This window comes from Patagioenas fasciata, chromosome 9, assembly GCF_037038585.1.
Source record: "Patagioenas fasciata isolate bPatFas1 chromosome 9, bPatFas1.hap1, whole genome shotgun sequence".
NCBI classification, from domain to species: domain Eukaryota; kingdom Metazoa; phylum Chordata; class Aves; order Columbiformes; family Columbidae; genus Patagioenas; species Patagioenas fasciata.
This window is the reverse complement of record NC_092528.1, coordinates 19,071,009-19,095,487: the sequence shown is the minus strand read 5'-3', so window position 1 is coordinate 19,095,487 and position 24,479 is coordinate 19,071,009. Positions and strand designations below refer to the sequence as shown.

Genomic DNA, 24,479 nt, shown 5'->3' with positions numbered 1-24,479 from the left:
AATGCGAGCAGGAGGAAGTCTCGCATTGGTTTGTTACTAGTTTCCAGGCAGTTTTTGCTTCCAGCTTCGCAACTGTGAGGAAAACATTGCAATACCTGTGTTTGAACAGACAGACAATATCTGGTTTAAAAAAACCACCCCAGCACCATGACAGATTCAGGAAGGTGCTCAAAGGCAATGAGACAGTCACTGGTGTTTATTTTATTGAGTTTAGCATTTTGATAAAATTCACCTCTTTAAATGTGAGTGAGAGCTAATGTTTGTTTATTGAAGAGTGATGATTTGTGGCTGGGAAAAAGGGGATAAATCCAGGCAGGCTGCCAGTGCTGCGGGTGCTGTGCAGCCCTGTGTGCCTCACCCACAACAGGTGACTCCCACTACCTGCCACTTCAGCAGTTCATTACAAAAAAAATATAATTGAAAAAAACCCACATTCTGCTGCACCCTTGTAGCCCTGCAAGCCGAAATGCCGGTGCTGCTGCTCCCATCACCAGCCTGTGTCAACCCTGCTGTGATCAGGACTAATAACATTAATAAGCTCTTGATGCAGTCTCTCTGCTGCAGGCTATTCAGTGAGCCCCGACTTCTGCAACTGCCTTGGTGGATCCTACTGTTCCTGGGGAGGTTTCAGCAGTTCCTTCTGGCCCTTCATCTGTCTGTCCCTCCCAGCCCAGCCCAGTAAGACTGCACCTCCAGCACCAGCTGCAGCACGCAGCCTCCCCACGACTGCATGATTGTTTGTGACACAATTTGCCTTTTTTTTTTTTAAGCACATCTCCAACCAGAAAGCATAAGAAAATCCCATCCGCCTGCCAATTGACTCATGTGTAGGGTTTCCGCTTCCCAGATCTGCATATTGTAAGCTCCTGACACAAGTTGATGTTGTAAGTACAGCTTCCATACGGTTCTCTCAAAGGCAACAGATTTTTTATACATATATATTTATACATGGCACCTGGTTTGGCAGAAACCACATCCGAAAAAGGGAAATAAGGAAAACAGTAAAAGCTGAGTCTACCTAGCTATTGCTGGCTTTGGAGGGGCTTTGGGCAATTCCAAAGACAGCAGAAATCTCTTGCTCTTACTCAGGAACAGCATGGGAGTCAATAGGGCCAGGATGGCTTCTGAGTGTAGAGGGAACGGGTGACAAACCCAGATCTGACATCTGGATCCAGCTGGAGAAAGGCCATTTCTCAACCTGAGCATCCTGAAGTATGTGAAGCAGACAGACAGACACTCCTTTGGCACCAAGCAAGACCAGGCCCTAGCGCTTCCTGACGTTCCAGAATTTGGGTTCAGCACCTGAGATTGGGTGACTTTTCCCACCAGACTTGACAGACACAACTGCTCTGGTGCTGGAGTGGGGATCCAGGTAGCCTGGAGTTCTCTACCCACTATTTGTCATGGGGGGCTATGCACTAAATAATCCTGTGGGGGGTGCTTTGCAATGGAGAGCACCATGGCTGGAAGCCTGCAGGACATGCAGCGTGGTTCTCGCACGTGTTATCCTCGGTGCACAACACCTCTGTCTGACTCACCAACGTCCCTCTGGAGGGTCCCCATGCCACCAGCAAACAGCATGCTGCCCAAGGTCTTCCCCAGCCCCAGGCCTTGCCACTACTCCCTTTCCTCCCACACAGTCTGCCTGGGGACCATCGTGGATTGCCACTGTGGGAGATGGCAGGGCAGGGACACGGGACTGATCCCCAGGGAGGGCGGTGGGGAGAGAGCAGGGGATCGATCCCCTGGGAGGTGGCAGGGAGGGGACAGGGGACCAAACCCTAGTGAGGTGGCAGGGCGGGGACAGGGGACCGATCCGCAGGGAGGGCGGTGGGGAGAGAGCAGAGGATCGATCCCCTGGGAGGTGGCAGGGAGGGGACAGGGGACCGATCCCCAGGGAGGGCGGGCAGCGCTGCCCCGGGGCTCTGCCCGCCCCCTGCCCGGCACCGCCCCCGCCCCGCGCCGCCGCCCCCTCCCCGCGCTGTGACAGACAGCTCCGGCGCGCAGGGCCGGGCCGGCCGGGCGATGCGATGCGCCGCCGCCGCCATCCCGGCGCAGCCCGCGGCGTGCCCTGCCTGCCGGCTGCCCGCGGCCGCCCCTAGCCGCGCTGCAGGCGGAGAGGGGCAGGGGCGGCGGCGGCTTCTCCTTGCCGGTGCCCCGCATGAGGAGAAGCATTAAATAGCGCCAGCGCCGCGGCAGCCGCCGCTGCCCGCTCGGCGGTGGCGGAAACATGGCGAGCGACTCCCCGGCGCGGAGCCTGGACGAGATCGACCTCTCGGCGCTGCGGGTGAGGCCCGGGGGAGGATGCGGGAGCGCCCCCCCATCCATCCATCTCCCGGTGTTGGGGAGGGAGGAGGCATGGGGGCTGTGTGTGTGTGCACACGTGTGTGTATATGTGCGGCTGTACGTATCGAAGTATCGAGATACAAACGTGTGCATGCATACAGCCGCGTGTACGCATGTGTGTATGTGTATACACACATGTGTGCCTGCGTGCATAGCGCTGTACGCGCACACATGTACGGACGAGTGTGCGCAGGTGTGTGTGTGTGCACACAGCGTGTGTGTACGGGTGCGTACGGCTCCTTCCGCGGGGGCCACCGGGCATCGGCCGCGGCCGGGGAGCACCGGTGGGGCTGCGGGGGCCGGTCCCCGCCAGCCGGTATTCCGTGGGGGGGCAGCGCGCAGCCCCCCGGTTGCGGCGGGGCCGGTCGGTGCCTGCGCTCCGCTCCCGCAGCGCGCCCGCACACCGCGGACACACGGGTCCGGACATCCCCGGGGTGCGGGAGCGGGACTGCTCCTCACACCGGCACGGATCCCGCAGCCTTTCCATCTATCTCCTGCCGTGCCCTTTCCCTCTGTCCCCTTCTCGCTCCCCCCGCCTTGAAAATGAAGCTCATCGTGTACCCTTGAAATGTCGGGCTCGTCAAACGTGTCAGCCTCTACGTGGGCTGTGGCCTTATGTCCTCCCCCCCGCCCCGGTCTATTTCTCTTTTGACTTTCTTCCTTTTCCTCCTTTCTTCTTCATCCTTTTGGTCGTTAAGAAGAGCTAGGTGGTATATAACATGGGGAGTCATTTAGAGAATCAGCGTTTGTTTGCGAGGCAACAGCGAGGCTGCTGCTCTCAGCCTGCTGGCATAGATTAAAAAAATAAAATTAAGCAGAATCCACTGAAGACTTGCACAAGTGTATTTTTAGAAATATTATTTGCTTCAGTGCAAGAGGAAAAAAAAGTCTCATAGTCTCATCTTTATTCACTTGCCCTACTTTCTTCCTGGTGAGTTTCTGGTTGATTAGTAGTGTAAATGATTGCTCAGCAATACACAGTGTAAACGAGATTGGAGCTGGGGAGCCATCCAGCTTAAAAACAGACCTAGAGCTCTTGTTTCCCCTCTTAGGTGGAAGGTGCCTTGGGAGAGAGGTTGCTGAAGCTGGTGGAGTTAATCCAGGAAAGGAATATCATCTGGGAGGGGGAGGGGGCCCTCTCCTTCTCCCCCACCCGCTGAAAAAATCAAATTTTTTTAACATCTGCATTAGGAGGTTTACTTGAACTAGGGCAGCATTTCTTTTTAAAACTGTATCCACACGTGCTTAGTTTTTTTTTTTTTTTTTTTTCCTGTGTTTGTGGCTTTTTAAATAGCAATTCACACCAGATACAGTCAGGGTTTTGTTTTCGCTTTAGGAGGAAATGTATATTCCCTCCCTCCCCCTGAGACCCACCGGCAGTGCCTGGTTTGTGAGCAAAGCAGCGCTGGCAACTGGAGACAGGGAGACCTGAAACCCTGACGGATGCTGGGGTGGGAGTGCTGATCTGTGTCCCCTACCCAGCCGTGGCCCCTCACCCAGTCACGGCCAGCCCAGCAGGACCCTGAGGACTGTAGCGTGGCTGCCTGTTGGGGCTTCTACACCTTCTCAAGAGGAGAGACCTGCTATGGCACTTTCCTGTAAATGATGAGAGATATGTTGGTTTATAGGTGAGACAAGAATAGGAGTTTAATTTGCCAAGGAATAGATCTTCTAAACTAAGCTCTTTTAGCACTTAGAATAATTGTTAAAGGTCATAAATTCAGCAGATAAGGTAAGAAGTGTGAATCATTCCACAGGGTCTGAATCAGAAATCAATAGTAAATTTGCTGCCTGAGCACAAAACATGGCAGGAAGGAGTAATTCCCCAAGCCTTGCAAAATTTCATGTATTAGAAAAGAAGTGTCACATTGCTGTGGGTTTGTAGACAAACCTGAATGGAGGAGACATTGCTCTGTGCCTGTGTGTTTGAAGGCGTGAGGGATGGCTGTGTGAAACGCTGGGAGCAGGTAGTGACTCAGTCTGGCAGAGAGGATGATTTGTTCCCAGCCGTGGGGAAAGGAAACACTCGGGCCGCTTATCTCCAAGTTTGAATCACCAAGATGTTCCAGGAGGCTGGGTTTTATGAACAACAAGCAAATGCATGTAGAAAAAGTGGACCTTTGACTGCTGTCTTGCCCCGTTCTTTGCTTTGGCTTCCCTCCTTCTGTCACAAGGGAGGATGGTGGATTTGCAGGATGAGAACATGCTGTTGAGGGCTGAGCATGTCTTGGCACAAGCAGAACCCTTCATTTCAGCTTGCCTCTGCCCACTAGCTTACAGGGTAGGATTTGTATTGCTCGCCTGAAAGGTGACATAGGAGGTAGCAGGAGCTTCTGGTTTTGCCATCTTAGAGTCTCTTTTCGCCATGCAGTCAAGCTCCACTGCAGCAGTGCATCTGCTTGATGCACTGGTGGCTGGGCCAGGAACAAAGCCCTGAATTCTGATTAAAATGCATGGCCTGGTGCATTGAGTAAGCGCACTTGGGGCTGGCTCCTGCCTCCTTTGCGACATGTTTCTATCCATCATTGTGTACCATGCTCATTGCCATGGTACCCAAGTGTCCCCGTGCCAGTGCAGAGGGCTGAGTGTGCAAGGAAAGGGCAGGGTGAAGCCTTTGACATTAGAAGGATTCTTAAAATAAAGATCTTCCAGTGGTGGTGCTAGTAATGAGTATTGTTAATGTTGCAGAAAACTGTAATTTAAAATGATGAGGCCATTGAACAGGTAGCACTGCATATTATACTGACAAGGGGATAAGATAAACTACATTATAATGTTCTTTTCTACAGACTGGGAGAAATTTTTGCTAGTCCACTCAGTATGTTTAATAGCTGAATGACCTGGCAGTGCTATTAGCAGAATAATGATTAACATTGGGATTCACACAGGCTGTTGACAGGTGTGTTTGAGAAGCAGATTTTTGCAATAAAACGAGAATGGACCTGGGGAGCGATGCAGTGGGCCATGCTCTCTGGTGGTAAATGCACAGCTGATCCTAATAGAAGAGCAAGCAGAAAGATGAGGCTAGCTTTTTGGGTTTTTTTCCTTTTTTTTTTTTTTTTTTTTTTTGTCTCAGTGAGTGCAAGAGCCTGTCATCTTTTGCTGAAAGCAGTGGCCTTGATCCTTCTAAAATATTCAGGTCAACAGCTTTTCCTCTGCTGCATCCGTCTGCAGGGCTGGGCCTCTGGCTGATGTACCAGGGATGGCAGTGGGGGTTCTGCAGGAGCTGCCACAGCTGGATGCCTTTGGGGTCTTTTGCAAGGTGTGTGGGAGGTGATAAAAGCTCTCTGGGAAGAAAACCTTTCTCAGGGAGCTGATAAGCCCCTGGGATGGGACCAGCTTGAGGCAAGCAAACCTCCCAGCTGCTCCCTGTCTGCTTGGCAAGGGGCTTGTAAAGCTCACCTGGGTTGTATGGCTTGGCCAAGGGTTTCCTGCAAGCCTGGCAGTTTAAGAAGAGACGTTTTGGGTAAGGAGCAATCGTTTTCTTTATGTACCTGGATGTTGCTTTTGTTTTGAACTCATTAACAAAACCCAAGCTTTTGTTATTTACTTCAGCAAAATGCTGACTGTGCATTCTCTGGAAACTGGATCCTAAAATCGTTAGTTGTTTTGGAAATGCCTGGCCTTTAATGCTCAGGCTTGGAGAGGAGACAGCAAAGAATTAAGGAGCCGGTAGGTATGAGCTGTTGCTGGGAAGAATTGGATGAAACCCAAAAATGTCACTACTCTTTCTTTAGCTTTGTGTTGTATAGAAGTGAAGTTTCTGTGGCCATTTGTTTGCATTAGTTGATCCTTGTCAATGAGTATAAAAGCCCTCATATTAAAAAAAGAAAAAAAAAAAAAACCACCACGAAACAAACACAAAAGCAAAACAAACATATTGGCGTTGTCCTGTTTCCAGAACTTCATCAGTTTATGGCATATTTCAGCATCATTAAAGATTTAGGAGAAGTTCTAATGGGAGATAAGCACTGCAAGCCGCCACTCAGGAGCATTATCGTGGCAGCACTACATTAGGTTTCTTCTTCTAGCACCTTTTAAAAAACTCTGTAGCTCGACAGAATTTGGACAGCTTTTGCAAAGGTCACCTTCTTCCTAAATAGAAAGAGGAACAAATTTGACTAGAGATGACTTCTGGAGATTAAAAAAAGACATGAGAAGCCTATTTATTTGTGCTATGTTTTGCATGATATGCTATCATGCAAAATTTGGTATGCATCTTCAACAAATATGTATATATAGCCACAGTTCCTGACGATGGCCATTCTTGGGGTTCTTCCATCAAAGATTTCATCTGTGCTCTTCCAGTGTGATTCAATTCATGTGTAAGCTATCAACCACAACTGGGTCCATGTACTTCATATGTTTTTGAGCCTTTTGTTTTTTATTAACCAGAAAACCTGGGCAGCACAATAATGGTCTCTGAGTCATCCCAAATGGATGACAGTGTCCAGCTCTGAGCCTTTTTTTCTGCATCTTACTTCCATTCTCTTAGCCAGGACTGCTGATAGTGGTGCAAACATTTATCTTCTACACATGCATATGTATTCTTGTGCATGTGCTGGTGAGAAATTAGAATAAAAAGAAGGCTGTCTTTTGTGTAGTCCTTCTGCATGGGTGGTTTTGGTGTTGGGGTTTTGTTTGTTTGTGTTTGTTTGGTTTTGTGTATTTTTTTCCACTTTTTGGAGTTGTACAACCCAGATGCTTCTGATCTGCAGTTCTCCACGTGTCCTTCAGCATTGGTGCTGTGGATACTCTTCCTCATCCTTGGATGTCTTCCACAACATTAAAGTGTATGGTGTTCTTAAAGACATGGAGAGTCTCTCTGTTCTCAGTAGTGTTCCTGTGCTGGTCAGCCATAAAAATGAATAATTTGGAGTGAATTTATAGCAAAACATGTGCTTGAACAGGTTGAAGTTTGAGCACAAGCATTTTGTTGAATCGAGGTTTGAAGCAACAAAGATTTGTGTGACTATTTAAAATGAAGTGTCAGATTTTTAATCCATGCAAGAAAGAGGAGTTAGGAGACTTCTATTCTTACTAGATTAAGGCAGTTTTTATCTGCCAGGCTGTAGTAGATGTAGTGATACAGTTTGTATGGGATGAAAGGAGAAATAATTTAATTTGTTTGTAAATCTCCAGTAACGAATCACCCGGCTAAGGAAGGAGGTGTCCTCAGAAGTCATCATTCATGTGGGGTCAGGTCATACCAAAGCTGTGATCACCTCCTGGGCTGAGGCTCCAAAGTGCTCTCTGGAAACCCTTGCCTCACTCCTTCTAATGCATGCCCAGTTGCTTTGCAAGGGTAATTATAGACATCAGCGGGAGTTCTCTGCCTCTGACCTGCGGATCAAGGACAGAGTATTGATCCCAGTCTCATTTCCTCAGGCCTCAAATATAAATGGGAAGAATCCTGTCAGATTTCCCATACCTCTTCTGGTAAAAAGCTACCAACAGGCACAAGGGTGACTGGCATGGAGGACCAGCCCTTTTCCTGGGGCTTTACCTGACTCTTCCTTCCCACCAGCAGTGGTTTTGGTCCCAGCTGCTCTGCAGGTGCCTTGTGCACCCATTGGAAGTGTAGCGCTTCCATCACATGGGGTTTGCATTTGCTGATGCTCAGGCATCTTCTTCGTTACCTTTCACGTAGCCATTAGAACAGGCTGTGGGTCAAAAACCACTAGCCTAAGTCATCGATAGCTCCCTTAAATGCAGGATTGTATTTCCCACTTATAAAGCAAGTAGTTTTGATTTCCTTCCTCCACTGTTCACTCCTCCTGTCCCCTTTTGTCACTTTGAGCCATGACTGCACATTGAAACCAATGGGCTGTCTGTTCTGGGCTCAGGAAAACAATATAAGTAAGTGAGATTTGATGTTTTCTGTGTAAATCATTTACAATTTCTGAAGGAGGATTGTCGAAGGAATATGGTTCTTGGGAAACAGCGACTCCCCCTCTCTCTGTGTTCCTGCTCCACGGTGATTTCAAGATGAGACCTGCGAGGGGCCAAGCATCCCCTTCATGCAGAGGGACGTGGGGCCCAGCCCTGGGGTGCTCCTGCAATGGCTCATTAGTGAAAGGAAAGGAAAAGTCACCAGAGTTGGAAAAACACTGATAAGAAGTTTAGTCGGAACTCAGTTATATCTCTCTACACGCCTGATTTGATTTTGTAATGGCAAATCAGGAAAGCTTCTTCCCCTTTGATCGAGCACGTTGCTTTTCCATGTTCATTTTCTGCAGTGCTTGCCAGGAGTTCAAGGTTGTGTGTTGGCAGTAAATGATGGATGATTGTAATCAGGCAGGCAGCACTTGGAGTATCCAGATGCATCTTGTGTAGCTGAGGAGCAACGTTTCCTCCTTCTGTACTGGATGAGCCAACAGTGCATACTGCCCTGTGCTCAGCTGCTGAGTTACCCCCAGCGCAGCAGGAGGCTCGCACTTTGCTCTGCTGCAGGCAACCAATTCTGCTGCAGAAACCTTATTAGGTATTAACGGCTTCATGCAAACATCACCCTGTTGCCAATAAGTGAGACCGGAGCGGTTGACACGGTCCCCCCCTTCCCACGTACCCACTCAGGCTGCAAACAGCCGTGGCCTCTGGAGAGTGCAGTAGCTGCTGGGTTTGTGCAGCGGGCTGCGAGCAGCGAGTTGCTCTTCTGACTGAAGCCTCACCAATGCGACTGTCACATCCTTTTGGTTTTAAGCGCTGTGGCTGCAGCGAGGGTGGGTAGACGTGTTTCTGTTCACGTGAGTGCACGTGTGGTTTTCAGCTTCAAGGTGCATGCAACGTTTTGTTACAGTTTTTTTGCTCGCTTCCTCCAGTAACGGCATTTCAGAGTGCAAAATAAAATAAATTGTTCTGAAAGCAACGCTTTTTAGAAGCCAGGGATATTGCCTAGGGTGTATATTCCTTTATAAACTAACAAAGATTGAAAAATTTCATTTAGGTGGCTGGCACTTCACCCACCTTCCTTTTAAAAATTCCCTTTGCTCCTAATTTTGGCACTCAGCAGGAAGAAGCCTGCTGCCAGCTGAGGCATGTGTTTAGTGCATGACAGAAGTGACTGCTTGGGATCGTGCCCTTAATCTGCTGGATGGAGACTTTAGGATGCATTGGAGGCAGTAGAGCTTTTGCTGAGGAAGAGATCGCACAGCTTGAATCTAATAAAATGTGTCTAATAACCGCTGTAGCATGCTACAGAAATACGAGAGATCAAAGCTTCAAAGGCATTTATTTTCATAATTTGTGGGTCAGATCTTTGCAGGACTAATTGGTTGCTGTTTGATGTCCAGGCAACAATAGAAATCTTTCTGTAAATCAGAATATATTTGCGTCTTCCTTTCTGTTTCTTTCATAAGCATAAAAGCCTGATGTGATTTTGAGATAAACTGGCAAAAGCAAAGGTACAGATCTCCTCCCTACCTCATTGCCATCTTTCTTAGATGTTATGTATTACATTGTGGGTGATATAGCTGATACAGTGACCAAAACAACTGCATTTACCCAGTAGCTGCTGGTCCATCTGATACTGGTTCTCCAGTAGCACTGAGCCTGCTGGTTATTGCTGATTGTGCTTCTGTTCCCCAAAACATGAACTGAGATGAAACCAGAGAATGAGCTTTGATGGTGCAGTTCATAGCATCTTTGCAGTTGTGCCTCGCCAGTGATGATACCCAGGTGGTATTTCAGCTTTGCAGGTGGTCACCCCCAAAACACAGCAAGTCAGGAACACTGTGTGCTTTGTGGGAGCACTTATGAACTCCTTTTATCTATTTTTAATATATATATTATATATTTTTCTTATTTATATAGATAAGCGTGGATCTAGCTGTTCCTTCTTGAGTGGAGTAGGACAGTGTAGTGGGCTAATGTCCCTGTACCTGGCACACAGACCTTCAAAACACAGGTCAGAATTTTCCAAGCTACTCACTTATATGGGAGATGTTGAATTAGCCATAGACCTGTTCTCACATGCGAAATCTGGCTGGAAAGCAGAGGGAACTGCCCTTAAACTTGTGTATTTTGTGGTTTATCCTCCCACTGCATACTCACAATAGGTGTTTGTTGGGGGGCTTCTCTCGTGTCTGCAGATGCCACCATTTTGGGAGGAAAGAAAAAGATGAGCGTGCAAGGAAAACTGTGTTCTTGGAGCAAAATCAGAATCCAGGGCAACAAAATTAAAAGGACTTTAACTGTGTTTTCTGGGTATGCAGACAGGCTGTCTTGACTGCAATAAATCTTCAGCCTTTACGTATTGATTAGGTTCAGTAAATAGTGTGATGACTCTGCTCTTCCTATTGCTATTCTGTGGGGATTGGTGTGTTAGTGTGGCTGAAGAGCCTGTAATAGCTAAATGGGATTCCAGTAGTGAGAGTGGTTTACAAATGCTCTCCAAAGTGAACCTTGCAGCTGGTGTGACTGTGTTTGATTTCTAAAAATATAAACACGGAGTGTTCCACTGGTCGCCGGGCCGGTAATGGCCATGTTTTCTAATGGGTAAAACCGCTTTCCCCGAGCGAAGCGCCCGGTGGTGCTGATGCCCTGCCCTGGCAGGGATGCTGTCTTCTCCCGGTTGGCTGGTTGGGGAGCTGTGATGGGTATATTGCATGGGGTGAGTGAAGGGAGCAGGAATGGAGGAGTCCTGTTGAAATGTGGGGCTGGTTGGCTAGAAGATGGCTGAAAATGCCTCCTTTTCTGCCTGCACTACGGATGGCTTGTGATAGTTTCTTCAGTATTGATGGGTAGCTGGGCATGATTCAAAGTGGTTTTGTTTGTTGGGCTTTACCCCTGCTCTTGGAGGCAGTCATGTGGTGTGACAGCCTGAAGGTGGTTGAATTTGAGCACTGGGCAAACCCCAGATCCTTGGAAAATTGTCATGGTAAAGTATGAACAGAGCAGGAAGGTGAGCGGGCCAGCAGCTACTTGTCCCTGGGGAGCAGCACTGGGAGGAAGGATGGAAAGCTGCTTTAGGTATTAGATGCCATAGCTGAAAACCCATTCAGAAGACTTCCCATTGGCGTGCCCAGGTTTCGTGACAACCTGTAACTACACCGTGGTGGAAAAGCTCTTCCAGAGGCAGTTTGGGTCCTGAAGTGAAGCCCCAGGTTGCTCTGGAGACAGTGGATGGAACAGATGTAAAATTAGCATAACAATATACCTTTAATTCAACTTGAAGGAAATAATTGAGGACTGGTTGTCACTTATGATGGTGACCTCTGCCAAGATGACTCATACTGCAATATAATATGAGTCACTTGTTAATGATGGCCTGTTAAGGAGAAAGTGCCAAATCCCAGTAGCTTCTTCATTGTGTGATACAAAAACCAGGATGAAGAAGGGTGTTCAGGACATAGTTGCCCAAAAATAGCTGATACTTAAGAGCACTGAAGCACCTTTACTTGGCTCTGGGGGACTCAAGCTTGAAAAGGCAAAGGCCCTGAGAAGAAATGCTCCTTGTTCTTTGGCCTTTGGTTTAAAAGAGCCACAGGACACACTTTGTACCTTTCCTCCCCAGCCTTCTGCGTTGACATGACGTTTCCTGGGGGTGGGGACCCTGATAACTCTCCTGCCTGCCAGACAACTCAGCTGGCTGGAGGACAAGTGCTGGCTGGTGGAAGGGAGGTGTGTAGGTGCTAAGTCATACGGTGAGCATGGAAGGCCATGGTGATCTTTGCAAAGGCTGTCCCAGCAAGGGCTTAGCAATGGGAGGGAGGTCTTGGGGGCAGCCTGGCTGGTGGGAGAGCAGGAAGATAGGAAGAAGACCTCCATGGGAAGGTCCTTGAGGTGCAAGTGATGTGGAGCCCTGGGCTGGAGACCTGCCGTGAGGATCCTGGGGCCTGGGGGAGAGGAGGTACAAGAGCAGTCTGTGTCTGTGTTGTCCTTCGCAGCGAGGGCTTTGCCAGGCACAATCTCTCCATGAACTGCTTGCCTCTGACGTCTGCCAAGTGGGTGCAGGATGAGGTTTTTATGGCTTTAAGGAACCTGTGGTGCTCCTGTAGCAATTGATGTGAACACTCACTTGTTAATGATCTACTAGCTGTCTTAAATGCTTCCTCATATTGAACCTAGTGTTTTTCCTCATTAAATGAGGTTTTGCAATCCACAGAAGAAGGCGAGAGCCTGGTCTGAAGGTGCTTGTGACCAGGAGCAGGAGTTCACCAGGCAGCAATACGTGGACTAGGTCCTGGGCTCAGCCTGGGGCTTGGTGCCCCAGACATGCTCTTCTCTGCCCTTTCACGTAGCAGAGGGGGAAGAGGAAGGTATGACAGAGGGCTACCTTGCTCCTGGGAAAGGGCTTCTGACTTGTCAAAAGCCTGATGATTTTGCACGCGGTCATGAAATTCTGTGAAGTCCTGACACCAGAAGTTAACTTGAGAGGGAAGTATTTTTTTCCTAGATGTTGTAATTGCATAGAAGCATGGAAGAAAGACCTTCCTAAAAGATCGTAATCCAAAGGGCAAATAGAAGACTCCAAGTAGTTTATTGAAAATTCAGAACAAAAAATGGCCATAAATATGTGAGGCCTTGCATTCTTTCTTCTCCAAGTGATGCACCACAGCAGCTGGAGATCCCTGGGTTGCTTCTGCCTTGCTTCCATTTTCCAGATGAGAAGTTGTCCACCTCTGCTGTTCCTCACCTCTGCCACCTGCTTCAAGGTGTATCTTGTCCTCTGGACCCTGTCTGTTTGCAGTCCAGACCAGACTGCCAGATCCTGCTGCTTTGTGCAGCACCAGTGTGGAGCTCAGGGAGATAGGAAAGTGGTGGTGAAGGGTTGTGGGGGAAGGTTGAAGCTTGAGGAGATGAAAAGGGGTGGACCTGAAGAAGGAAAGCTTTGCACCCAGATGTTGCTGTCAAGGCAATCTAAAGCTGCCAAAGGACATTGAACGTATGAGTGGTGGCATTGCAGATACCTTGCATTAAACTTCTGAATAGGCAAAAGCTTTATCATGTGGTTCAAAGGGAGGGCTGCCTTGTAGGTGGACAGACCATAGGCCCCAAAAAATGAAGCAGTGTGGTTGACAAGGGAGATGGGGCATAAGTTCAAAGCTGGAGTTGCTTTCTCAGGAACCTTTCACAATAAGTTGTGGTTTTGCTTTCACCAGTTGACGTGACCTCTTCTGTGCTGCTGGTGTAAAGCAAATGCCTGCACAGAGGAAATGTCCTCCAGAGAAGATGCAAGAGCCCTGCTCATTATCAGAAACGACTAAAACTGCTCTAAGCTAATCTGGCTGCCTAAAAATAGAAGTGGTGGTAGGGGGAGGGACTGTCTTCTGTGTTAGTTTGCCCTTGATTTTCATGACATTTTGCTGCTCTACATTGTGTGTCTTGTAGGGGAGACTGTGTGTCCTGGTCACACTGGAGCAATTCACGAGAGCACATGCTTGTGTCAGAAACCACGGAGGAGGAAGGCTGAGAAGCTTGTTGAGGGTTTAGCAGTTAAGTTGCAAAGTATAGTTATTCAGGTTTATTCTCTCGTTCTCATGCTCCTCGCAGGTTCACAACCTCTCCCTTGGTGTGATCTTGAAGCCTCCCCTGGGGCAGGTCTGAAGAAGTAATGTGACTGGTGGGGGGGCTGTGGGGTGGGAGGGATCCCTAGTGCTGCAAGGTAGTGGGAGCCAGGGGGATCCTCTGTGTGCACCTTGCCAAAGACAGCCATGCCTCGGCTGGAGATTGCAGCATCTACTTTGAAGATGGGGGGTGGGGGGAGGAGGCAGGGAAGGAAAAAAGTCATTTATGAGACTTAATAACTGTATTATTATTATTCAGCATTTAAAACTCAAGTTTCATAACTGCCTTGTGATATCAGCATTTATGTTCTTTGTCAGTATTATGCAAGCAGCTCACCTTGTGATCATGAAATACTGAAATACGCTTTCTAATGCTCACCCTCTGTTTCTTAATAAGTCCATAAAATCTATTCTGCTTTCCATTAATTACGGAACAATAGGACAATTTTCCCTTCTCATTTAAAAAGAGCTGAGATTTTTTTTTTTTTTTTCTTCCAAGTTCTTGGGCCAGCTGCTCCTCTGAGACCTTTCTATTCCATGTAGCTAGACCAGAGTGGACATACCACCTTCTGTCTTTCACTGCACTGTCTCTTGCCACTCAGGGGGAAGCAGGAGGTTTGCGGACCCATCTAGAAGCAAAGGTCTTGCTGTACTGGAGCAATCGCAGCTGGTGCAGCGGCTGTTGCTGGCACTGGTGAGGTTGATGTCATCTACCTACAAGGTTAGCTGAGGCAACTGAGAAAGATGGGAAGAGGTCAAGATGGGGTGATTTCCCTTCCTTCACAAAAGACCTGAAATGTTACCTTGCTTGTTGATATTCAGTTGTTTTCCAACTGGAAGTTTCTATTTAAGACTAGAAGAAGCCCTTCCTGCACCCCACCAGAAGTGCCTGGGGTGCACTTATGTTCTTATCAGTGGGAACATCTGTGCTAGCTTTGGTTTTCCCCATCTCCAGCTTTTGTAGGACAGTAAGAGTAGGCTCTAGCTCTTCTGATCAGTCTAGTTCTGCTGCTCAGTGGCATCCAGAGCAAGGGTGGGAAAGATAAGGTTGTTCTATTTTGTGGTGGTGTTGCTTATGAGGTAATGCTGTAGGTGACTTGCTAGGGGTGGTGGGGTCTCTGGATAGAAGAAGAATCTTGCATAATTTCCTTGATTTATTAATAACCAGAATTTAATCTCTGACATTTCTCAAGAAGAAACTGTTGGGTTTTTCTTCCTTATAGAGGGAAAGAATGAACACTTCTTCCTAAGCACAGATGTAGAGTGCAAATGGGCTCAATTTGTGAGTCCGCTGAAGAGGATGTGTCTCCAGGCTTTGTGGCCGGTGCTGCTTCTCCACTCTTTCCTACTTTGCTTTACATACACATCCAGAGATGAGTAGCTCTTTTCAGATGCTAATGAGGAGTTTATAGATAAGTTCCCCTGTGAGGAAAGGAATGCTAGCATAGTCTTGTAGCAAGAGAAATCGAGGCGAGGAGAGGTCAGGCATCTTCTCTAGGTTTACTTACAGGCGATGCAGCACTGGCAGAGTTGGGAGTAGAAGTCAAACCCTCTGGCCTCTCATCCCATGTTGTAGTCATTAAGCTATGCTCTCCTAAGATTAGATAATGTGTGATTTTGGTGCCTGTAAGACTTGATGAGCAAATTCCTTTGACTAAATGCTTGTATACTTGCCAGCGCAGAGTGAGGTTTGGGATGTTGAGGGAAGGGAAATAACTTGCAGGTGTCGATTTTTCAGGAGGGAAATCAGGTGGGGAGATAATACCCAACAGGTTAGAGTTCTTGGAAGGGCTCAGTGGTGAGGATCGCATCCTGCATCTCTGTTTCAGAAGCCAGTGATGTGGGAAACTCAAGGTACGATGGTGCTGCCGGCAGCCTGCTGTGAGTTTCAATATTTCTGAACAGTCTGGATCACAGTACTGAAGTTTGTTTGGCCTCTGGGATAGATGCCAAAGTTAACAGGGTTAACTTTATGTTTGAGTGTTGATGTTCTTGATGGATCCTGTTGCAGAGCTCTGAATTTTCTTGCAGTGTGAGTTGTAGTAGCACAGTACTCAGTGTCACCCCAACCAAAAACTCTGTCTTGGCTTCAGAGCATTTGCAGCCTGGGGAAACACTGGCTGAACTGGTTTCCCAGCGTGATCAAATATTCCTTTCCAATACATCAGGTCTTCAGGAAGGAAAAGGATTACAAGGGCATCTTGGTCTTGCAGTAATTTGTCTTCCTGGCTGTAGCCTGGAGCTGTGAGGTATCTCTGCTTATGATAAAGCTGCAGCAGCTGCCCTGCCCTCTGACCAGGAGAGATGGTGATGGGCATGTAGGTGAGATGAGGTGGTCCTGTCTGCTGGGTGCCACAGACAGCTCTCTGAGGATTTAGGGTGGTCTGGCAGAGTTTGTTGTGCTATTTATTGTACTTTCTGAGACAGTGTGGTGTTGCTGAAACTCTTACATGGATTTGATTTCTGGTTATGAGCACCCTTATCTGTCTCTGTAGCCATTAGCTCTTTGTCTTGCCCATGTGGGAAACTGTAAGTTACTTCATCCGATAAGGCTTTTCTTATCAGCTCTGACGTTTATTTTGTAGAATTGAAATTATTCTAGGAACTATAAGAAAGGGACTTGAGCCTGGGAATTACAGCTGCTTGCCCAGACCAGTGAGATGTAAATGGAAAGTATGAATCTCTCCATGCATCAAGCTAGTCTGAGTTCTTGGTTGTGTATCGTGTCTAGAAAGAAGCACATGTCCTCAGATTTCTTTCCCTTCCTTACTTTGTGCAGCGTCATCAAAATACTCCTTTTGGCCTTTTAAACTCATCAGCCTGCTTGTGAAATATTCAGGAAAGCTTGGGCTGAGTTTATGTCACTGTCAGTGGGTTGCATCCTTTTGGAGTGGCTTTGATCTTGCTTACTCCGTGCTGAGTAATTTACGCTCTCTCACACGAGCAGCAGCTTCAATGGATGTGCCGCCCTCCGAGAGTCTGGCCCTTGCAAGCTCTCTCAGTTTCTCCTAATGGTATGCATTTAAATGATATTAAAGCTGCTTATCTAAGCCTGGTGCTTTTTTAGAGTCATTAACACCTCTGCAAAGAAAGTGTAAAACTCTAGTAAGTCAGCTGGTGGCACTTCGCAATGGTTTGAATGGTTGCCTGGAAAGCAGGGAAGAGGGAGCTGGGATTCCTGTGCCGGTGAGGGTGCTGAGGAAGGTGAAGGTGCTGGTGGTGGCTGGGGTGCCCATGGGTCGGGAGCTGGTTCTCACAAGCGTGGTGGGCATCACCTTCTGGAGATGTTGTCCCTCCTTGGCTGGGGGCCGGGGCTTCCTTCTGGGTGTGACATCTGGCACCTCAAGTGTTGTGAAGTTTTTGTTTGTTTGGGTTTGGTTTGTTTTTTTGTTTACCTGTGATTTCCCAGGGGTCAGAAATGTCCATCTCTCCATATTTGCTGTATGGCATCTCTGGCCATTTGTTTAATGTCACCTTTCAAGTGATGTTAGCAGTTTTCTTTTAAAAGTTCTGTACTATTCTGTTGTCTTTACAAGGGCTCACTGATGTTCAGGGGTGATTCTACCATGAAGCTGGTTTTGTTCTTCACCTTGAACATTGTCCTGTGCAGCAACAGAGCCACAGTGGTTTGATCTTCATCCCTTCCTGGTGGCCACTGAGAGGTCTCACTCTTGCTAGGTCAGAGCCACTTGAGCTTTGCACTGAATAATGGGAAATCATCTTGACTAACGTTATGCTGGTAGAAAAACTAATAGAGGTGAGTAATAGCACAAGATACACGCAAATCAACATTTTTCTCCTTGGAGGCTGTAGATGTAATCCACTTAATATTCTGTGGAACACAAGATTAATTTTCTTCAGCATAATGTGTATGGTGTATGAGGGCTTTTCTTTTTACTGGCAGAGGCATCGTTGTGTTGCTAAAGCTGAGGGCAGGGGATTAGGAGGGGGGAAGGATGCTGACCCAGCTTCCAGAGGATCCAGGAACAGTGAAATCTGGCTAGAGAAGATTAAACTTCCCCCTCGTTGGCAGGACTTTTCTGCGGGAAGTGTGACTGGGACTGGGTGTCTCACACTGTGGTGGCCCCTGTTGTCTTTGCTCATGGGGCTTTGCTGTGGGGTAGGGTATCTTTCAGCTCTCTGGTTGTCTAAAGTATTGTGGAATGAATCTGATTTGCTTGGACTCTGTGTTGAGACTCTCTGGGTGGGCTCCCAGCGCAGAGCCGGTGTTTGTGTGTGTGGAAACCAGCTCCAGCCTTGCACTTGTCCTCCTTCACAACATACCTTTGCCGTGATTTAAACTCGCAAAGCTTTGCAGAGGTTCCTTTAAAATAATAATAAAACAAACCCCCTCTTTTTTTTCTTTCATAGGATGGAAAGAATGCAGTGACTTGCCAAGCTTAAAGAGCAGATACAGCAGAAATAAATAAATCTAGCCCATTTATTTTAAGTTGATTAATCTGATGTGTTCGTAGTTTTCTAAAATAAACTCTAGCCCTGGAGGGTTTAGCAAATCAAATAACAATAATGGCAATTAATTTAGAAGCAGTTACGAATGTTTCCCAACCCCTTTTCACATCTCTACACCCACATGATTAATCTCACCACTTATGCCTGTGGGCCAAATCCTGCTTGGGAATGTGCAGTTGTTTCTCTTGGGTTGTAGAAGGTGAACATGGAGAGCTGACCTCATACCTGAGCATGGGGAAGGACCCTGGACATGGGTGAGATGGGTGGCTGGTGGATACTGGGCTCCTCAAACACTTTGTGCCTTCAGGAGGGCTTGGTCTGATGCCAGGTGGGATTCCTCTGTTACCTGCTTTGTTTTCCCATTTTGTACTGGTCTTCAGCAGGCTGCTGCCTGTGGCCTTACAGGGCTTGCTTTGCTGCTATGTGCATGTTGTGTTCATGTTTCCAGCCTGCTTGTGTGAGCTGATTAAAAAAAGCTCTGGAGCTCTAGCAAAGAGCATTTTGCTGGGCGGAGGCCAGATAATGTCCTGGCTAGATCCAGGGACCAGAGGTGGCAGAGGGTGACCCAGGTGGGGAGGTGTCATGGGGCTGTCGTTTGACAGGGAGCTCAACTGGTCACATAAAGCAAATGGTGGTGGTTGGATTTATGGTGACTTGCAAAGCAAAACTAGCACATCTTCCCAGGATGCCAGTGTGAGAAAGGTCCTTCTGCTTTGCTGTAGCTGAAATACTATTGTAATGCATATGTCAAGTGAACTAAACTAAATTATCCTTGCCTCCCCTACCCCCAAGTTTAGGTCATTGGGATTTGAAATAAAAGGCATCTCCCTGAATTTATGAGAGTGTTTCACAATGTCAGAAGCCACCAAGAAATACAGAAGTCTTGCTATGGGAAATACTTTAAAACCTGGCAAAAAAAATTATTGCAGATCATTTCAGCAGCTAGGGATTGTCCATGACTTTCAGGCTGGCTATTTTTTTTCCTTTTGCATGCATCAAGCAGGAGCTTTTTGCTGTGGGACCTTGTTTCCCCCCAGGTTTAAGTGAGCATTTGTCAAGACCAAACCTCCCAACTCCCTTCTGAATCTGATATTACTGGAGGCAGCCTGTGAAATGTAGGAAAAAGGTGAGAAGCCTTCCCTTCCCCTTCACCTACTCTTGGGTGACAAGGTCGTTCCAGGTACGAAACACACAAATTAACATGTATTTGATATTCTTTTAAATAATTTTCCTGCTTTGTCAATAAATATATCTGTAAAATGTGTTTATAATGCATGGGTTTGAGAGCTTGTTCAGTATAGTTGTGGTGGTTTTTTTAAAGTTTGGTGGCTGCGTCTTGCAGAGTTCTGCAATTAGTTGATTGCTTAATAATTAAATGTAATTTGCTCCCCATATTTTCCTTTTTTGAAACTTGCTACTGGAGGGTTTTCTGGTCCTCTCCTGTTAACCAGCCCTCGCAAAACCAACCATAAGGAGCTGATGAAAAGTGACAGGCTGTGGGTAAACTCTTTGAAAATCACTAAACCAGCAGATATACTCCATCTCCAGATGAGCTGTGAAAACTGGACTGATGTGAGAAACTCAACTGAATCCAGTAGGGAGGTGATGTTTCTCCAGACACATATATAGGGAGTCTGCCTTGTTTTCAAGAACATATTGCAAAGTAATGGCAATCACTTTAAACTGGGATGTAGTGATTTCTGATGGGCCAGGCTCTCTACCCACGTTGTCTCTCTTAAGACCAATGTGTAACTCCTGCTCCTACCCTGTTCAAATGGCTTGAAGGGTTCCCAGCAGCTCCACAAGACCAGGCCCCCCCAGGTGTGGTATCTTTGGCTGTAATGCTAATCAGACACATGGCGTGGGTTTTGAGGTTGTCCTATGCAGGGACAGGAGTTGGATTTGAAGATCCTTGTGTGTCCCTTCCAATTCAGGACATTCTATTATCAGCTGCTCCTGAGTGAATATGAATGGTCACAGCTCTGCTCCAGATGCCTTCTCATCTCTCACTTGGCTTTAAGTTTCTCTGAGGCTCCTCGGTGTGTGTGCATACATGCCCAGAGTGTACATTGGTTGTTGCACAGATACCTGTTGTTGAGGACTGTGTCTGTAAGTTGTTGGTGCCACAATGACACCCCTGTCAACTTTTCCCTGGTCAGCTCATCCCACGTCCTCAACTGTAACTTAAAACCAGATACAGAGGTGCAAAACCATCTTAGTTTTAAAAAACGAAGGGTTTTAAGATTGCTTTACTTTTTTTGCTCCTAAATGCATCTGGAAGTGAGATGTTCTTCCATTTTAAGGCCAGAACTACAAGGAAGGAGCAAGGCCGCCTTTATTTGATAAAGACAATCCCAGATGGCCAACCTTGTCAGTCTCCTGTGAGGGCTGCAGAAGCTGGGATGTCTGGTCTGCAGTGACTTGGAAAGGTGCAAACTGGCTTCTGAGCTGTCACATCCACAGACCAAATCACAGACGTGACCTGCTGTTGGAAGCTGAATGTTTGCCCACATGCAAGAGAGGGCTCTGCTTTTGGTATGAGCTTGGCAGCAACTTTGCTTTTTAAAGTGTGCCTTTAGGAGTGGTGTGTTAAGAGGCTGTAGTTCCTGAAACAGCTGCTTTGGTAAGTAATTAAGCCAGCTCCTCTGAGAGCCCATAAACCTTTGACAGCATTTGCTAGTAGGTAGCAATTTCAGCTTGATGCAAACATTTGCTGGCTGAGGTGAAACTCTTTCTCAGAGGGATGAGATCTAAACATTTAGGAATAATATTGTACTGGTCTGAAACTGCAGATAAGTGACTTCCAGTGAGGATAGTGTCCAGCTGCTGTGCTCTAATTGATGTCTGCGTCCGAAGGAGTTTGGTACAATGCTAGTAGTGACTTCAGATCTTCTGGGGACTATAGATATGATTTATAATTGGCACTCTAGCTTTTTAGAGACACTGAGCCAAGCCTTTTATATATTGTCCTGTTGAAGTTGTGTGCCTGAATTAGGCATATGTTGAAGTGGCTGATTGTACTGGAGCTGCATTCATCTAACGTGGCGTTGAAAACCTTGGGGTTCACTTAGCAGTAGCGCTTTTGGGCTGATTGACTTCTAACTCTTCTAGATGAGCAGTCTTCTGTGAACTAGAAGGAGGGCGTATCATACAATGGCAAACAATTCATAGAGACCTTCCTGGGAATCTGTGGGATGTGTTGTAGAGCTTTAAAAATTATATGGTGTTGTCTGATTTGGAAGGAGTCCAACTTCAAATGAAGAATAAGTAGAATTGTGTTGCCTTAAGGAGTATTGAATATCTCAGTCAGCATCTTACCGTAGTGAGACTCGCGGAGGCCAGATGTTGATCTTCATTAGCTTCAAGTCAAAACTCTTGCTTGAGTGACATAAGGAGGAGACGAAATCACCTTGTTACTAGCAATGCTTAGGTCAGGCTTTTGAAGGAATGGAGAGGAGGCTTGGACCCTTCTTGTTTTGGTTAGTGTAAGTGTGTAGCTTGTGGAGTGCTTTTCCAGCATGCCCTTTTGGGGGAAGGTTAGCTTTAAATATATCAGTGTAGTCATTTTTGTCCTCTACTGGTATCACTGCTGCATCTTGGGATGTGGGACCCACTGCCTGCAGTGGTACAAATGCGTCATCTTGGTTTGGTAAATCTGTTTCCAGGTCTGTTCATGTTCCTTACCAGCTTGGATCTCCCATGTTTCAAATTTGTGGAAGGTGTACAGAAGGCTGCTGCTTCTGTTGACTTAGTCGGAAGGAGAAACTAGGTCAGAAGAACTCTAGTTTTCTGTGTACGAGTGCTAGGAAATCTGGAATAGGTTAATATGTTGTAAGTTCATTGGCTTGGCCTCGGCAGGACCAGGTAGGACTGGACTGCCTATGTGCATGGGGGATTTATTTCCTTCCTTCCTTCAGTAGTGGTGTTGGCTATAGCTTTGCTGGCTCGTGGCTGCAAATCCACACTTGCGTCTTAAATTGAGCAGGTAATAGTTGAAGAAGTAATCCAACTTTATTGACTGAAAACCCCAATGTGGTGATTAGTTCTTATTTAATTTTACTGTTGCCAACTATTGGCAGGTCTTAACATTTTGGAAGGAGATGCACATGTGGTGGCTGGAGCTTTACTGCAGCGAGAAGCCAGGGAGAGAAGTGTTCAACACCCAGGAGAGCTGATTTAGGGGGAGGAGATGGGCAGAGCACCGAAATGGGTCTCAGTAGGGGCTGGAGGAATGGCTCCTCGTGAGATGTTGAAGAGGAATAGTTCAAATAGATTTGTAAACAGGTTTCTCTCAGCTGTCAAGTGAAGAAATTTTTCTCCTGTTAATAATTTAGTCTTCACAACAGCTTTTCTTTTGCTCCATAGGAGTGTTGTTTCTTGGCTAACATCTTTGCTTAAGATACAGAGCTGGGTGGGGGTGAGGGAGGACAAACTGCTTCTTCAACGTGACAACAAAACCCTCGGTGAGTTCCTTATTACTCTTCCAAGTAGAGCAGCTTGTGCTGCTTGAGTAGGCAGGAGGTGCGGTGGTAGATGGCACTGATGGTAGCTTGTCTTGTGAGTCTCTGGATGGGTGAGCGAAGGAGGGGAAAAGTACCAAAGCTAGAAGAAGACGTGAGATTAAGTAATCCCTGTGAGGACTGAATAGCATCCAGTAGTCCAGCATGGTTCTGCCTCATCACTTGGCTTATACCAAAGCAAAATATCAAAAAAAAAAACCCAAAAAAACCCGTGCAGCCTGTTGAGGTGTTTTTGCAGTGCGTTAATTAATGGGCAGGCTTAGGGCTATGCCTGTGTGATGGGAAGTCAGCATTTAAAGCTCAAAAAGGTAAGGTCCCCAGCTTCTTTTTCTGGAAGTTCCCAGTAGTTCAATTTTTTTTTTTTTTTGTTGCCTTGGCTCTTGCTTTCCTGCTTTGCTGTTGTCTGCAGCTCAGTTTTTGATCCTCTCCTGGCTTGTGTGGTCCATCTTCCTATTACTCACAGGACTGTTAACTAGGAGTGCCTTGGAGATGGAGACAACTAGTTGATTACTAAAAAGCAACCGTGTCTTCAAGTACTCCTCAATTTTTCTCTGAACTACATGCCATTTGGGGTAGCTTGCCCAAGGTGAGTGCTTCAATTCTCATTGTAGAAACCAGTATAAAAAGTATGGCAAAATGGGTGAGTTGATCTGTCGTTGGAAGGAATAGCAGTTGTCTTCTTAGAGCTTGAGGTTACTCAGGTCCTGATGCTTGGGAGGTGTGCATGGCTCTCTACAGAGCTTTGGACTTCATTAACATCAGGGATGGCTTCACAGAGCATGGCCCAGCTCAGGCATTTGGCCTTGGGAAACAAAATTTGGATGAGTATGTATTATATGAACTTAAGGCTTGATCCTTATATGTGTTCCTCTTAGTGTTGCTTTGCATAAGCAGAAGAACATCACCCTGATGACGATTTTAAATATTGAATTGCTGAAGGGCTTTCCTGTCTCACGTTCCTCACAAAGCCTTTCTCACACACTGGTTGGAGCTTGGTGGAGTTAAAAGACTTGATCTCAGGACAACCACTTGTGTTAAGAGTGCTGCCTGCCGCTGTCACGCCAAGCCACGTGGTGCTGGATGGGATTATGGCTCTCCTGTACATGCAAGCTTTCCCTATGCCATAGCATTGCCATTAATTTATAAGAGCCGACTGTGTGGTGAGAATGACCCTTTGGTGCTTCCCAGTGCCAAAATGTCTCCTCCTGACTGCCAGGAGTTGCATGAGCACAGGCACCTGCTCACAGGTAAAGCTCACTGGTCTGGTGTGGAGGGCTGTGAGTAAATGGCTTGGCAAGCCTGCTTGGGTTCTTGAGGATGCCTGATCAGTTTAATTGGATCTCCCGTTGAGGCTGTTTTATTACGGCGGAGGGTCATAAAATCCTGATGTTTGGAAATGTTGGTTGCACAGACTTTATTCTTAGTGGAGATTAAAAAAAATTCTCATAGTGCTATGGAGTTGCTTCAGCTAACTAGTGCCTGGGGATGCTCCTCTCTTACTGACCCATAGCAGTGTGCTGCCTCCAGTTACGCAGTGTGTTTTCCTTCTCTAGGGTCATAACATTTGCTTAATGACTGGTTATCTCCATGATTTTTAGCTGGAAGTTGTCATTAGCTGCTCAGAGTTGGGGGACTA

At 46.9% G+C, this 24,479-nt stretch overlaps 1 protein-coding gene across 7 annotated transcripts in view; it reads left to right on the top strand.

The window, feature by feature from the left end:
* Positions 1–24,479, top strand: part of TNIK (TRAF2 and NCK interacting kinase) — a 418,581-nt gene that overhangs the window by 255,171 nt on the left and 138,931 nt on the right. For 3 of the 7 annotated variants that reach the window (XM_065844459.2, XM_065844461.2, XM_065844457.2), the window contains exon 1: positions 2,038–2,287. The exons of 1 other annotated variant lie outside the window; for it this stretch is intronic. In XM_065844459.2, coding sequence (XP_065700531.1) covers positions 2,231–2,287 — 57 coding nt within the window. In that variant the 5' untranslated portion in view covers positions 2,038–2,230. Of the gene's footprint in view, positions 1–2,037; positions 2,288–24,479 lie in introns of those variants that run through there. 3 more of the 7 variants (XM_065844460.2, XM_065844462.2, XM_065844458.2) reach the window with 1 other exon arrangement.